Below are 14,937 nucleotides of genomic sequence, written 5' to 3'. Positions count from 1 at the left end.
AGGACAAGCATTAGAGCGAGAGCACTCAACACTGCCTTCTCCATCCCAACAATGCCACCACCACAGCATTCAGACCTGTCAGTGTATGCACTCTCCCCTCACTGCCTGGTTCCTCCCACGAAGAACATTCTGGGCCTCCCTTCCAAGGAGAAGGATCTTCCCCCTCCCCAGGGAGCAAACTTCTAAGGGTCCCTGGACTCAAAGCCTGACTCAGGGAGGTGGCCCCTGTCAAGAGCCCCCACACCCTAGTCCAGAACCACTATAACTCAGGGGGATTTAAAGAGAAAGACCCAAACCTTCCTCCATATCCTGAGCCAGACTCTTTAATTTTTTTTTTCAAGAGAACAAGTCCACTTTTATTTATTTCGTTTTCAATATGTTTAAATCCTTGAGGCATGCAGCATTACATGGATTCTGTGTCCAATGTCCTTAGCAGGTAGGCTGCTTTGATATCTGGCATGAACCATGCCACTGTTTCCATGAGCATGAGTTATCTTTCCCCAGATTACGCTGGTTTTGTTCTGTGTGCCACCAGGAGTCACTGTGTTGAACTTTCTTGTACACATAGCACATCTCTTGCCTAGAGAGAATTCAGTTTCATCTCAAGTATAAACACCTTTAATTTTAAGAAGAGCTGTGTGTCCCCTCTTGTTCTGAAGACCCCACTAACAGCCAGCAAAAATGGCCTTGGACCACAGTCTTTCAGACATATTTATCCTTTTAAAAGTCCTGTTCCCAGCAGGCCTTGACAGGCTCCAAAAGCCACACTCAAGCTCTAATCCCTGGAATTGTCCAGGCCACTTAGAGGTGAACTTCCTAGCCCTTAAAGAGAGGGTCCAGCCTCCCTTCAACTGACAAAGTGGTGGTGGGCAACCACAACAGGCCCAACACCAAGCATCAGCCTCCCAGCCATGGGAAGAAAAGGAAACAATTGAAAGAAACTGGATTTCTCCATCTGCTGTGAGGAAAGGGGGTTCCTGCAGGCCAGCCAGGGACCAGACCCTGCTTAGGGACACTCTACCGTCTGCATGACCTCTCTAAGCACGCAGGGGCTCCTGGCAGTGCTCTGCACCAGCCTCATGTTAGTACATTCTGTTTCCAGGGAGGAACAGCACAAAGCCTGCTCTGCCACACATACTCTCATGGCTGCCGCATCTCAGCCATAACACCAGGCAGCTGTCCATCTCAGGGGCTCAGCCTGCACAACCTGTCTTTACCTGGGTGAATCCTTAGGTTCTTAGGATAAAGGACACTTGCTCAGACTCCCTCTTAGCCCTCAGTACTAAGCAATTATTCCAGCGATTTAAAGTTCATTTTTCCATTAGACCAGATGAGTTGGATGAGCCCCAGTGCCTGGTGCTGGGTATACAGGAGGTCCTCAGTAGGGTCAGTGAGTAAACAACCCATGAAGAGCGCCTGATGGGTCCCCTCCTTAGAGCTGCTTCCAGGCCATAAGGCTCAGGCAGGTAGAGACCAGATGCCCTGGGCCCTCTATCCCCTCTGCTGGAGGAGGGCGGACACAGCACTGCCCCAAGTCCCACATCTCCGGGGCGCTTCGGCATGTGCTCTGATGCTCCACCAAAGGGTGGGTGTCTAGGACCCTTGCTGAGCCTGTGGCAGATAACCATCACCCTCCTTCCTGCCAGGTGAGATCTGCCTGTTCCACCGCAGAGTGCCCTTCACGTGGATAACCCTGAACACACTCTTGAGAGGGCACAGGAAAATCTGAGAGCCCACATTCAGGGCAGCTCCATGCCCATTCACAGACACAACTAAACAGTGACTATCGCTGCCCCCAGTTGGGCTCCCTAGACTTCCAACTCCTCCCCCATGCCCCTCTCCACTACTGTACAGGGGTGGGTAGGGAGAACACTCATCCAGGGTCCTGAAGAAGGGGCAGGGCTACTTGCAGTTGCTACCCTTATTTGCCCTTTGGAGGCAAATCTCAACTTTTACTGAGCTGAACTGGAAGACAGTAACAGAGAGACAGTATTTCTAAACAGCCACCTAACAGGGTCCTCCTCAACAATGGGCCAGCTCCCAGAGTTTCCCGGGGAGAGAGATACTGGCCCTCAGGAGGAGGTGAGCAGTCAGGGCCTCAGGAACATGCAGCCCAGGGAGGCCTACAGAGACCTGCGAAGAGCAGTGAGGGAGTGCAGGGAGCAATGGCCTTCCCACACAGGAAGCCTGGTCCACATTTCCCTACAGGCCTCCAATACTGAGGCCAACATGCAGGGTGACTGGACTGTGCAGTTGTTGCCACAGTAGCTTTTGGCTCAGACTTCAAGAAAGCCCCATGGCCAAAACTGGTTTGGCTCAGTGGATAAAGCGTCAGCTTGCGGACTGAAGGGTCCCGGGTTCGATTCCAGTCAAGGGCATGTACCTTGGTTGCGGGCACATCCCCAGTGGGAGGTGTGCGGGAGGCAGCTGATCGATGTTTCTCTCTCATCGATGTTTCTAGCTCTCTATCTCTCTCCCTTCCTCTCTGTAAAAAATCAATTAAAAAAAAGAAAGCCCCATGGCTTGCTGCTGCCACCTGAACACAAGGAGCCAATGTGAGGGGCCAGCCAATCCAAACCACAGGCACTCACTAAAGCCCCTGTCACTCATTTGAGATGGAAAGAAGCAGGCACAATGGGCCGCTGATGGACCCAGCAAATCTAGAGCTGAACAGGTTGGGTCATGGGAATACCAGGGCTGCACTACCATCTTTTATGGTCTCCAAGAAAAGGAGTAATCACTGGGGAACACAATGTAGCTCAGCTTGGCCTGTTGGTAGGATAGCCCAAGAAACAGCAGGAAGCATGGGCTAGCCAAACAAGGCTAACACATGAATTCTGCCCTTGCCCCTTGGTCCAGCCAAGACAAAAGAGGGGCAACTCCTCTGCAGATGAAAGAAGAAATAGTTGCAAAGCTGGAACTTGAACAAGTCAAGAACTTGAACATGGATGGATTGGAGACATTTCCAACCAAGGCCCCCTGCAGCTCTAATGCAGTCTTAGATAGGCCTCTCACCAGACCCGCCCTGTGGGCGTAAGCATCTCTATCTCCAGAGTAGCACAGGCACACACTGGGCATCGACCCCTGCTTAGTGCCAAAGTGAGTCAGATTGATCTGCCCCTCCAACTCCCCCAAACACTCGCCTCTCCAATTACTTGTGTACGTGAGGCTGTGTGCAGAATGCTGATGGACTCATTTGTCTGAGGGCCAGCCCAGCCCTCTCTGGCAGGCCCCAGTTCTCCCCATTTTTGAGGCACTGTGAGTAGCTGGGCCATGTGGGTCCCCCGAGCCAATATGATTCAAGCCATGCTGACCTGAAAACCAGGCTGTGCCAAAGGCACCCAGCCTAACCCTCATACACTGAGGAACTAGCAGTGGGAAGTCAGGCAGATGGAACACAGGAAGGTGGTCCTCAGTGCACTGATGAGGGGGCAGGGCTCAGGTTGACTTCTAGAATAGGGGCCCCTGGGAGCCCTGCTGAAGTCTCCAACAGGTCTCAGGAAGGAAAAGCAAAGCTTTCCACACTCCATGGCCATGATTCTGGCCCTAAGTACAATTCAGCACCTCCTAAGAAAGCGTTCAACACCTACAGACCACCCCACCTCCTTCCTCAACATGCCTGAGCCTCTGGAAACACATGAGTATGTCTGTCAGCCTATGACTGACTGGCTGGGAAGTATTCTGGACATAAGAAAAATAAAAATGATTAAAAAGTTATGCCCTTGGGTTTCCACAGCTCTAACTGTTGGCTCTGGGTAAAGAATAGAACTCTCAGCTCAGTATACTTGGGCCCAGATCAGGAACACGAATGGGCCTCAGGTGGCTAACAGGAGGGAGAGGCCCCAAGTACCACCTGGTCAGTCTCCCAGAGACTTCCACCCATTTCTGGGCTGACATGGGGCACAGGGCAGGGAAGAAAATGTTAAAATGTCAGTCTGCCTTGCCTCCAGACACTCAGGCCTCCCTCTGCTATGGAATCAGAGGACAGCTTAATACCCAGGATGACAGCCTACACCCTCCTTCCCACAGGTCTCTCATGAGCTGTGTGGGTAGGGAATGGGCTCTGTCCTGACGAAGGGCATCACCTCCACCCTGGCTCTGACCATCAAGTTGGCTGCCCTTCTCCCTAGTCCGTAGCCTCCAGAATCCTTGTTCCCTGGTAGTCAGGGCAGCTACTACTGATATTGTCACAGCAGAGAAGCTAACAGGGGCCAGAGGGCCCTCTCCCGTGGGCACTTCCTGACCATCTTTAGCCTCCTCAACCCCCGGCTCCTGATGAGCCCAACTCTCCCTTCAGAGGGAGGCACCAAATCACAACGGGGTTTCCACTCCAGCTTGAGCCCCTTTTACTTGCTCTACCTTTAATGTCACAAGGGCCTGGCAAGAACATTACCCAAGCCATACAGCGGCCTCACCTGGAGTTCAAGGGCTAAGGAGACAAAGGATGGCCTTGGCTGCAGAGAGAGGAGGAAGCTTGCTGCTTTTTCCCAGCAGCAAACCCCGCTCACAGGGCTTTCCCTAAACTCCTCTGGCAGGCAGGTCTGACCACTCTCAAGCGACGCGTGAGAAAGATCTGGTGTCTCTTCCAAATAGCTTCTGGGTGACAGATTAAAATGTTAGGCTGCAAGCTCAGCGACCGTGTTCTAGTTCTACCTTCTCTATGTGACCTTAGAGAAATCACTGCCTCCTCACCTTTAATGTGAAGGAGCTAAATGCAATGAATTCTAAGTCTCTTCCAGTTCCTAAAGTTCTAAATTTTAAGAAGATAGCTCTCCATCTTTTTCCTCACTTGGTTGTGTGTGAGGAAAAGAAGCATGGCATCTAACATTTAAGCCGAATTGACCTCTTGACCTGTATGGGTTCTTTTCCAGCCTATGATGACTCTGGGGAAGGTTCCCTGGCAGAGAAGGCAGCCCCACCAAAGAGCTGCTAGGGGAAGGAAGGGAAAAAAGAAGACAGGGCTTTGCTCCCATGACTCAGTTCTTCCCTCAGCTTTGTCTCAAAATGTATTTTCAGACTCAGCATTCCCACTCTCAAAGGCCTCCTTCCTGTACTTACGTGGGCCTAAATGAGAGCAGAGAAAAGGGCACAGAGGAAATTCTGGAAAATGGGGCTTCAGGTTTACGCAAGAGAACAGAACTATTAGTATGACAAGAACAGCACACACTGATGTTGCCCACGAGGAAAAGTGTTTGGAAAGCTGCAGCAGAATTCGGCACTCTGTAGCAGTGGAACCAGCATCACCGCCTCTGGTCAAGACACTCACCATTGCAGTGCCTGGGCTTCCCCCACCCTGGGATCCAGCAGGGGGTGGGTGGGGGCAGAGCAGCAGAAAAGAGAAGGACATTGGGGAGGAGAGCCTGAGGGGAGAAAAAGAAGGAAGATAATAGAGTTGTTGTTTTTTTAATGTTTGCATTGATTTTTAGAGAGAGAAGAAGAGAGATGGATAGAGAAATAGAAACAACAATGAGAAAGAAACACTGATCAGCTGCCTCCTGCATGCTTCCTACTGGGGATCGAGTCGGAAACCTGGGCATGTGCCTTAAGAATCGAGCTGCCACCTCTTGATTCATGGATCCAGCCAAACTATCCGGGCGATAATAGAGTTTTAAAAAGAGGCAGAGGCCCTAGCCATTTTGGCTCAGTGGATAGAGCGTCAGCATGTGGACTGAAGGATCCCGGGTTCGATTCTGGTCAGGGGCACATGCCCGGGATGCTGGCTCGATCCCCAGTAGGGGTTGTGCAGGAGGCAGCCAATCAATGATTCTCTCTCTTCATTGATGTTTCTCTCTTTCTCTCTCTCCCTTTTCCTTTCCTCTCTGAAATAAAAATAAATTTTTAAAAAAAGAGGCAGAGAATGAAGATAAAAATAAAATGAGAAAAGACATGACAACTTCAAGGTTAGTAAAGCTGTATTCTGAAACTTGAGAAGAACAAAATGAAATCTTGTGCCTCCACCTGTCCCTGCCCAGAGTCCACAAAGTGAAGGAAAGATGCTCTGGGCTCGATGTGGAATCAGGGGGATGTTGCCAACCTGTGCCAACAACCGAGGAATGTCTGCTTTTTACAATGACCTGAAGCAGCCCTGGAAGGTTCTAGATTTCAGAGCCTGCTGCATAGTGATTTCTTCTATCTCCACCCATGGGTTCTACTGAGGCCAAGAGGTTTCCAAGGCCTAAACAGGTGTAGTTTTTTTTCAACTTCTAATTCTAATTAGAATTCTAATTTCTGAGAGTTTGGAAGCCTGATGGCTATTAGCAAAGCACTCACACTATGGCCTCTGCCCCAGAGGTCTGTGCCCCTGGAACTCTGGTACACTGGACTCAGCTCAGGGCAGGCACTTGGTCAACACGGGGTAGCAAGATGAGTGAAGAGATAAAGGTGCCAGCTTTCTGTCCAAACCACACTGGAGTGGGGATCAAGTCTAGGGACCAAACTTGCATCAGGAGACAGACAAACCAAGGCCAGGCAGGCATGCATGAGAAGAGTGACCTTGTGTGATGGGAGAACTGACTGAGGACAGAGAGCCTGGAAAGCCACTGGGGGTGGGGGGATGGGCCAGCGCTTCCAGCTCAGTGTGGGCAGGAGGGGAGGCCATCAGCAGATTTAAAGAGGTCAGAATGTGGGAGAGACAACAGCCCCAGCAGCTCCCAAAGGAACGTGAGGGCCTAGAAGTGACAGGGCCTTTGAGAGGACAGAGCTATCCAGGTGGAGACAGACAATAAGAGCAAGAGAGGAAGAGAGGGAGGGGACAGGTGGTGCACCAATAACCACTCCTAACACAACCCACGACACGTCCCTTTTGTTGAAGAGGCCTCGGTGGGGGCTGGGGGTGGGAAACAGCAGTGATGAAAAGCAGCTTTGACCCTGGGCTAATGAGATGCTAGAGATGGTCACAGCAAGGTGTTTTAGTAGGAATGGCTGAATGCAGCAATATGGAGAGGAGGGCACCTATCTGTGCCACAATGGAAGTGTACTGCTCTCTGGGGAGTGTGCAACCAGGGCAGCAGCAGCAGAGGGATGCCTAGAAGACAGGGCTCCAGGAAGCCAAGTGGTGGCCCAGAAATGGCACATGACGGGGTTGCTGCCCCTCTCTACTCAGAGCCTGCCTCCTGCCCCCACAGAGCTATCAGAATTACAAGATGGTTCAACTAACTGCCCTTGGACCCCAAGTAGATGGTCAGCACTCACAAGGATGGAACCACTCCTGCCTTCCTCCAAGAAGTCTCAAACCAAGAGGTCTCCAACCACAGTGACCAATGAGGTCCACTGCCCCCACCCAGTGACCAAACTATGCCACCTCCCAGTGACCAGACAGGGATCTGGACTGAGGGATCTGCTCCTGCAGGGAAGGAGGGAGACTTATCTGTTGAACACCTACTTGTACCAGGACCTTTGGTGAGGTACGGTGGCCCTTGTCAAGGAATCCTTTCTGAACAGGTATGGGGGTAGTGCTTGTCCTCTTGGGACCCTTGAATAGAGACAACTTCATCATCCAGCACTTGATACCCAGCAGCCACCAGTAGGCAGGCAGGAAATAAGGGCTGAGGGATGACTCTGAACAAAGAATTTGAAATCAATTTGTAATTTCCTATGCTGCCAGCTATCCAGACACAGGAAAGCCATCCTCGGACTCCGGCAGCAGGGGGACAGGGAGAAAAAAAAATGGGGAACTGATGATCCGTCACAGCCCCCATATAAAATGGAAGTGGGAACACGAGCAATTAAAGGCATATGGCAGAATCCAAGCTGAGCTAGAAAACATACCACCCACCTCCCTGCATTCTGTTTGCTGCTTAAACACACACCCAGTCTCTAGCTTTCCCACCTCCCCAAGCAATCCTCCCCATGGCTCTTGGGCAAGGTCCTATCCCCTCACCCAGGTGCTCCTTATTAGAACATGTGAACCAGGCTGCATGACCAGCCCCCACAGGCACTGAACCCCTTCACCTAGAGAGACTGACACATGCTACATACTCTCCACTTCATTTTATCTTCAACACTCAGAGCAGAATCACTTTAAGAAATGGGGAAGAGCTAAGATGGGAATGTAAATGTCAACTCTGGCTCTGGGCATTCATCCTACTGCAGAGCTATCAGAATTACAAGATGGCTCAACTAACTGCCCTTGGACCCCAAGTAGATCATCAGCCCAGAAACCCACCCGTGAGAAGCCACCTCCCACCAAACTTTATCCCCCAGGTAGTGGCAGATCGGTCCTGCAGGTAGGCTTCCTCTCCCACTAGGATTCTGTCCTCTGCCCAGCAGCACTCACTCTCCTGAACGAGGCTCTGTGAAACCCTTTACCCAGTCCCATCTGTTCCTGGTGTAGTGACCCGGGCTCGCCCACAGCTCAGAGACTGCTCAGAGGAGGGTGACAATGAAAGGGTGCTAAACATAGGGAGGCAGCAAAGCTGCTGATGGCATCTGCCATCAATCCTCCAAGAGCCTCTTCATCTGTCCTTGCTCTAGGAATAGAACTCTCGACAAAAGCAATGACATTAGGCCAGTGGCGTCACATTTCATGTCAAGTGAATCACAGAATCTACAAGCAGAATGGTAAGAGTACTCCAGTATGGGTGTACAGATGATGACTCACTTTCTGTGTCACTCCTTTAAAAACAGCTGCTCTAGTCCTCCTGGGGCCTTCCATGACAGGAAGCGTGCTCTCTCAAGGTGGCTCCTTGTGTCTTCAGACTGATCACACAGTCACATGCCTTCCTCACATCTGGTCAGTGCATCTCCCCATCACTTCCATTGTGACTTTAGCTTGGCCCTCTCCACTCCAGCACCTCCAGTCACCAAGTAACTATTCAAATTTCCCCTCAAAATCATCTGTCAGTCTTCTCCTTCCCAGCACTCCCTCCTCTTCCAAGATTCCTTTGTTTACTTCTAAGTAGGTCTGGCCAGCAACCCTCTAAGCACATCGCCAGCAGGCTCCCCACTTCTTCCTAGAATCCAGCCTCCAAAAGAGAGCACTCCTAGCCACCATGGGCAGCCGGGTTTGCCAGTAACTTTTGGGTCCCTTCTGAGGTCATCACCAACAATCACTGGTGCTTCCCTCAGGAGAAGTCAGGAGAAAGTATTGAGAGCATATGTACTGATACACACACTGTCTTCAAGGGCCTCATTAGCCAAGGAAGAGAGAGATGTCCATAGACAACTCTCAGCCTGAGAAAGTGCAGAATCAGACTCCAGTAACATGCAGAGGCATGTGTCAGGGACAGAAGACTGCAGGGATGTGAAAGCCAAGACCTCTGAAACCAAGATGGCCTGGATTGAAATCCCAGGCCTGACACCCTCTAACTGTGAGAGCATGGACAAGTTACTTAACCTCACTAGCCTCAATTTCCTCATCTGTAAAATGGGAGTGATTAAACTGACTGTTGTAGAGATTAGAGATGGTGGATATAGAACCCTCAGTCCGGTGCCAGGTACTCAGTAGGCACTACACAATGGCAGTGGTCGGCATTACTTGGAAAGGAAATAATGTTTGAATTGGACCTTTTCTAAAGCTGACATTGGGAGCAGAGGGGAAAGCCTGAGCAAAAGCTTAGTGTGGGAGTTGAGCAAACGTCTTGGGTCTATGGTGTATAAGGGGATGGGATAAGGCATGAAGCCAGGGTTGGGGCCAGAGTACCTAGACCAGGGGTGGGCAAACTTTTTGACTCGAGGGCCACAATGGGTTCTTAAACTGGACCGGAGGGCCGAAACAAAAGCATGGATGGAGTGTTTGTGTGAACTAATATAAATTCAAAGTAAACATCATTACATAAAAGGGTACGGTCTTTTTTTTTTTTAGTTTTATTCATTTCAAACGGGCCGGATCCGGCCTGCGGGCCGTAGTTTGCCCACGGCTGACCTAGACTGTCAGGATTGTGGGAGATAGGGTACTGAAGAGGACCAACTTGGTGTGCTTCTCTCTGCTACTAGACCCCTATGATTCCAGCAGAGCAGGAAGTGGAATCTCAGGACCCAGTCTAATGGTTACAATAGGAGCAGGAAGCCTGAGTCCATTCTGTACCGCATTCATTTGTCATTTTCCACCCTCAGATAATCAATAGCCTGTTAGCAAGACTCTGGAAGCTCCAATTAGATAAATTGCCTGTCCAACAATTGCCAGAATCAGGAACTCTTGGGAAAACCTACAGATTTTTCTAAATGATCTTTCTTTGTCAGCATCTCTGGGGAACTTCCCTCCCTTCCATAGCTAAACTTGCTACTCCCTCTGCCAGCTGGACCCACACAGAGCTCCAGTGGCTAGAACTCCCAGAGCACAGCAAACTAGCAGGGCCTAGGCACAACACTGCCTCTGTGAGGTGGATTCTGGGTCTTCCAACCCACGATGAAACCCGGCCCAGAGAGTGGATAGGACAATGTCCTCTGTGACCACTATATTGCAGTGTGGGCATCCCAGCCAGTCAATACTTGTTTTGTTGAATGCCATTTGGAGCAAAGAAGAAAACATGAGAAACTTTAGGGGAGAGCTGGAGAATGTTCCAGTTTCTCCTTTGCTTGTAGCCAGCACGGGGGTGGCCGGAAGAGGAAGGCCTCCCTCCCTTCCTCACACCACCCTGAAACACATGACCTGAATCCCCCAGAGAATGCCAGTCCCCATCCACACAGGATGGAAATCCTTGACTGACCACATGACCATGTCTGGAAGCTGTCAGGGAGGATGATGGAGCACAGGACCTCAAGTGCTGAAGGCAAAGTGGCATGAGGCTTTTAGGTGACTCCTGCAGGTAACGCTGCTCTGGGTCAATTAGCTGGGGCCAGAGAAGGCTCAATCTGAGATCTCTGGGAGGAAAGCTGGGCTGAAGGAATCCAGTCCCAGAGCTCCCTCCCCTCCATGACGTTATTCAAGAGACACAGACAGCTCCTCAGCAAGCCCAGGCCTGAGGGACACACTGGGGGGAACACTCTGTAAGAGGCACTTGGGGATGGGCCCTCATTGCCTTGGCAGAATCCTGTCCTCCTACAAAGCTCATCTTATCTCCTACGTAAAGTCAAAAACAATCTTTTCTTCACAGCCTCCCTGAGCACAGCATTATGCCTGCAGCCCTGCTTCCTGAGGTCAGCCTCACTTCCTACCAGTCAGCGTCCTGCCTAAGAACCGACCAGCCCTTACTTCTTCTGCACCTTCCTGCAGTTCTAAGCAGTGCTGAAACCCAATGGATTTTTGTCAGTTATCAGTGGAGCCAAAGACACAAACTGATGGCCAGCTGTTTGAATCTGGCCTGCAGATTACCATTTGTTGGCACACAAGATACTGCTTAAATATATGAATCAATTCCAAAATTTTAAGATCAGATTTTTCTGATTTTCTTTCAAAAGTTGGAATATCTGGAAGTATGGGGTCCTCACTGCTATGGGGCAAAGCTGGGCAGAGATGAGAAGCAGCTACTCCTTTAGACAGGGCATGGTCACTCTAGCTTGCCCCAATCCTATGGAGCAGATACTGTGGAGGCCCTGCCCCATGTCCTATCAGCCCACCTAAGCTCACCTATAGCTGCGGTGCTCCTGTGTGTGCTAACAGCTTCCCACTGCCAGTACCTGCAGCTCTCTGCTTCTTTGCCTGAGGACTTTCTCTGACACTAGTTGGCATTCAGGACAGCCCAGAAGTGCTAGGGATTTAAAGCCCCCAAAGATATTCTTGACTCATACGGGAGTCAATGAATTAAGAACCATTCACTTCCCTGCCCCTCAAGGGTACAATTCTGAGACACATTCCGCATGATTATTCACAGTCCCCAGTGGGACTGAGTTCCAGTGGACCACAGTGGCAGTCCTCTCCTTAATGTACCCTTTATCGGCTTTTCCCCTTTCTGCCTCTTTTCCCCCACCCTTCACTTATGCTTACTGGAATCACATCCCAATTAAATGATCTGCTCCCAAGTCCTTGTCTCAGGGTTCATTTTGGGGGGAACCCAAACTCACACACCCTACTAGTCTTATTTCATCATTTTTCCATCAGAGCACATTCTTCTGATGGAAAGCTAAAGGACAGAACCCCCCACCCATGGGCTTCCCAACATCGGAGGGACAGGGCAGACTCACCTCCCCCGAGTAACTGTACTTGCCCCTGAGGATCTGCCGGTACAGCCGGGTGCGGTTATCATCTTCAAAGGGCATGGTGCCACTGAGCAGAATGTAGGCAATGACACCCAGTGCCCACATGTCCACTGAGTTGGTGTAGGGCTTTCGAACCAGGACCTCAGGGGCAATGTACTCAGGTGTGCCACAGGTAGTCTTCATCAGGCAGTCGTCACCTTTCTTGCGAGCACTGGCCAGGCCAAAGTCGGTGATGATGATCTTGGAATCAGTGCCTGGGTGGTAGTAGAGCAGATTCTCAGGCTTGAGGTCTCGGTGTGTGATGCCCAGTGCGTGCAGATACCGGACGCCATCCAGCACCATTTGCAGCACCCGTGTGGCGTCACGCTCAGTGAAAGAACCCTTGGCAATGATGCGGTCAAAGAGCTCTCCACCAGTAGCCAGCTCCATCACCATGTACACACGCTCCTGAGTCTCAAACACCTCCACCAGCTGGATGATGTTGGCGTGGCGCACCCGGCGCAGCACACGCAGCTCCGACTCACACACCTCCCGCCCCTCCCGGTATTTGGTCTCAATCATCTTGATGGCATATGGTTGCCGGGTTGCCCGGTGTTCCACGCGTACCACTCGGCTGAAGCTGCCTCGGCCAATCAGGGCTTTGATGTCATACTTGGCCGTCACACGTGGGTCGAACTTGGCCCTGTACTTAGCCACCCTGGCCTTGCGTGGTGGTTCTGAAGGAGGCTCTGTGTAGCCGGTAGTGGGGGCGCCCGGGCAGGGGTTGGCACACTGACTGGCGGCTGGGATCCCAGCTTTGAGAGGGCCAACACTGTCCACCTCTGTGATGAAGTGCTTATACACATCGCTCTTAGTGCCACTGAAGGGCTCCACCTTCTTGACCAGATCCAGCTGGACATCCTTGGGCGGCTCGGGAAGGACCTTGCTTGTCCCACAGCCCATCACGGACACGGGGGCATCCTCTCCAGCGAGGCTGGCAGGACCTGCTCTGCAAGCAGTGCCCCGTCTACACCTATGCAGACAGAAGAGAGGACAACTCAGTATAGCTGGGGAACCTCTGAAGGGTTACCAGCCATCCCCCTCCTGCCTCCTCCTTGTCCCTCGATAGCCCTAGCCTGAAGACCTGGCTCTAATATGGTTTCCTGGAAGGGAGGATGGCTTTGGCCCCTAAGTGCTCAGAACCCAGGCTCAATGGAGGGTCTATATCAGTGGTTCTCAACCTTCCTAATGCCGCGACCCTTTAATACAGTTCCTCATGTTGTGGTGACCCCCAACCATAAAATTATTTTCATTGCTACTTCATAACTGTAATTTTGCTACTGTTATGAATCGTAATGTAAATATCTGATATGCAGGATGTCTTTTCATTGTTAAAAATTGAACATAATTAAAGCATAGTGATTAATCACAAAAACAATATGTAATTATATATGTGTTTTCCGATGGTCTTAGGTGACCCCTGTGAAAGGGTCATTCGACCCCCAAAGGGTTCGCGACCCCACAGGTTGAGAACCGCTGGTCTATATGAAATACTGGATCTGAGCATCATAATCTTGATTTACATCTCCCTGGATCTGATTCTCACACTGCTCTTCAAGCCTGAGAGAGGGTAGGAACATGCACAGGCTCAGTTGTTACTGCCCCCACCTTCCTCCCTACTCTGCCTGGGTTCCTTATCCTAGTTGAAGTTCTATGTTTTCTTTTTTTATATATATAAGAGAACATTTATTCATAACATTTATTCACAGAGGTAGAAAAAGTTAATTCCTAGAAGAAATGGGCTTAGGAAGTAAGTGATAGAGGTAAAGGAAGGGCCTTTGGGCCTTGGGAGTGAGGCAGCTAATGGTAACATGCCTAGGGAGATGGGGAGGGAGGAGTGAGGGAAAGGCAAGCAGTCTTATGGTCTCTTAATGTTAAAATCATTCCTCTTATTATTCGGACTCATCTTTCCTGAAATGGGGGTGTAGAGTGTTAGAGGCCGACTCTCCAACATCACCTACCAGGGCTCAGAAAGCTGCTTCTCCAAGGCCTCCCTCGTGTATATCCTTCCGGGTCCTCTATGCCTCCTGCAGGCATGATCCCCATGCAACCACCACCCACGGCCCTGCGTCTCTGCCCTACTAACCTCACTCTTTCCTGGACAGCTCCCACTACTTTGCTAATGCACCATCTTCACCCTGGCATTGTAACGCCCTGTTTCAGGGTCACTCACTTCCCCAGTCACCACATTGATAGCGAAAATGCCACATTAAGTTCTAGAGCTGGCTGAAATCAATCCCAGTGAACCTGGCACAATAAGCCTTAGCACACTGCCATCAGGTAGCCACCAAACAGGGCATCATTCAAGAGGCCAAGGGAGCCTTGAGCTCAGAAAGGGCACTAGCAGCTTCATCTAGATGTGACTCCGGCTGTGGATGCGGGGGCTCTGCTTCCTTGGGATGAGAGGACAGGAGCCTTCCCCAGTTGTTTCCCAGACAGAGATGTTCTGATCTCTCAGTACCCTGTGGCTGGTGGGACCCTGGGCAAGGTGAAGTGCAGAAGGACTACTTTCCAGAGGTCACTCTGCTCAGGCTGCCCTTCCCTAAGTCTATCTGAAGGCCCCATGGCCAAAAGAAGAGAGCAGAGAATTTCCTATTAATTATGACATGCAGAATTGAAGATAAAATGATCAGTCCAGGTCAAACATGTATTGAACATCTACTAGGATACAAGAATGAATAAGACATCCAATATAGGTTATATTTCAACATACACACACACACACACACAAACACACAAGCAGAACATGGTCAATAAGCTGATAGTCTAAATCAGTGATGGCGAACCTATGACACGCGTGTCAGAGGTGACACGCGAACTCAT

General features: G+C 50.7%; 1 protein-coding gene and 1 pseudogene across 3 annotated transcripts in view; both read right to left on the bottom strand.

Moving 5' to 3' along the window:
• Positions 1 to 4,519, bottom strand: LOC102421702 (annotated as a pseudogene).
• PSKH1 (protein serine kinase H1) overlaps positions 1 to 14,937 on the bottom strand; it is a 287,836-nt gene that overhangs the window by 2,232 nt on the left and 270,667 nt on the right. For 2 of the 3 annotated variants that reach the window (XM_006099443.3, XM_023763129.1), the window contains exon 2: positions 12,061 to 13,087. In XM_006099443.3, coding sequence (XP_006099505.1) covers positions 12,061 to 13,017 — 957 coding nt within the window. In that variant the 5' untranslated portion in view covers positions 13,018 to 13,087. Of the gene's footprint in view, positions 1 to 7,381; positions 7,558 to 12,060; positions 13,088 to 14,937 lie in introns of all 3 variants that reach the window. The other variant, XR_002831820.1, reaches the window with a different exon arrangement.

Source organism: Myotis lucifugus, unplaced genomic scaffold, assembly GCF_000147115.1.
Source record: "Myotis lucifugus unplaced genomic scaffold, Myoluc2.0 scaffold_274, whole genome shotgun sequence".
In the NCBI taxonomy this organism is placed as follows: domain Eukaryota; kingdom Metazoa; phylum Chordata; class Mammalia; order Chiroptera; family Vespertilionidae; genus Myotis; species Myotis lucifugus.
Note: the sequence above shows the minus strand (reverse complement) of the source record. Positions and strands in the feature narration are given on the sequence as shown.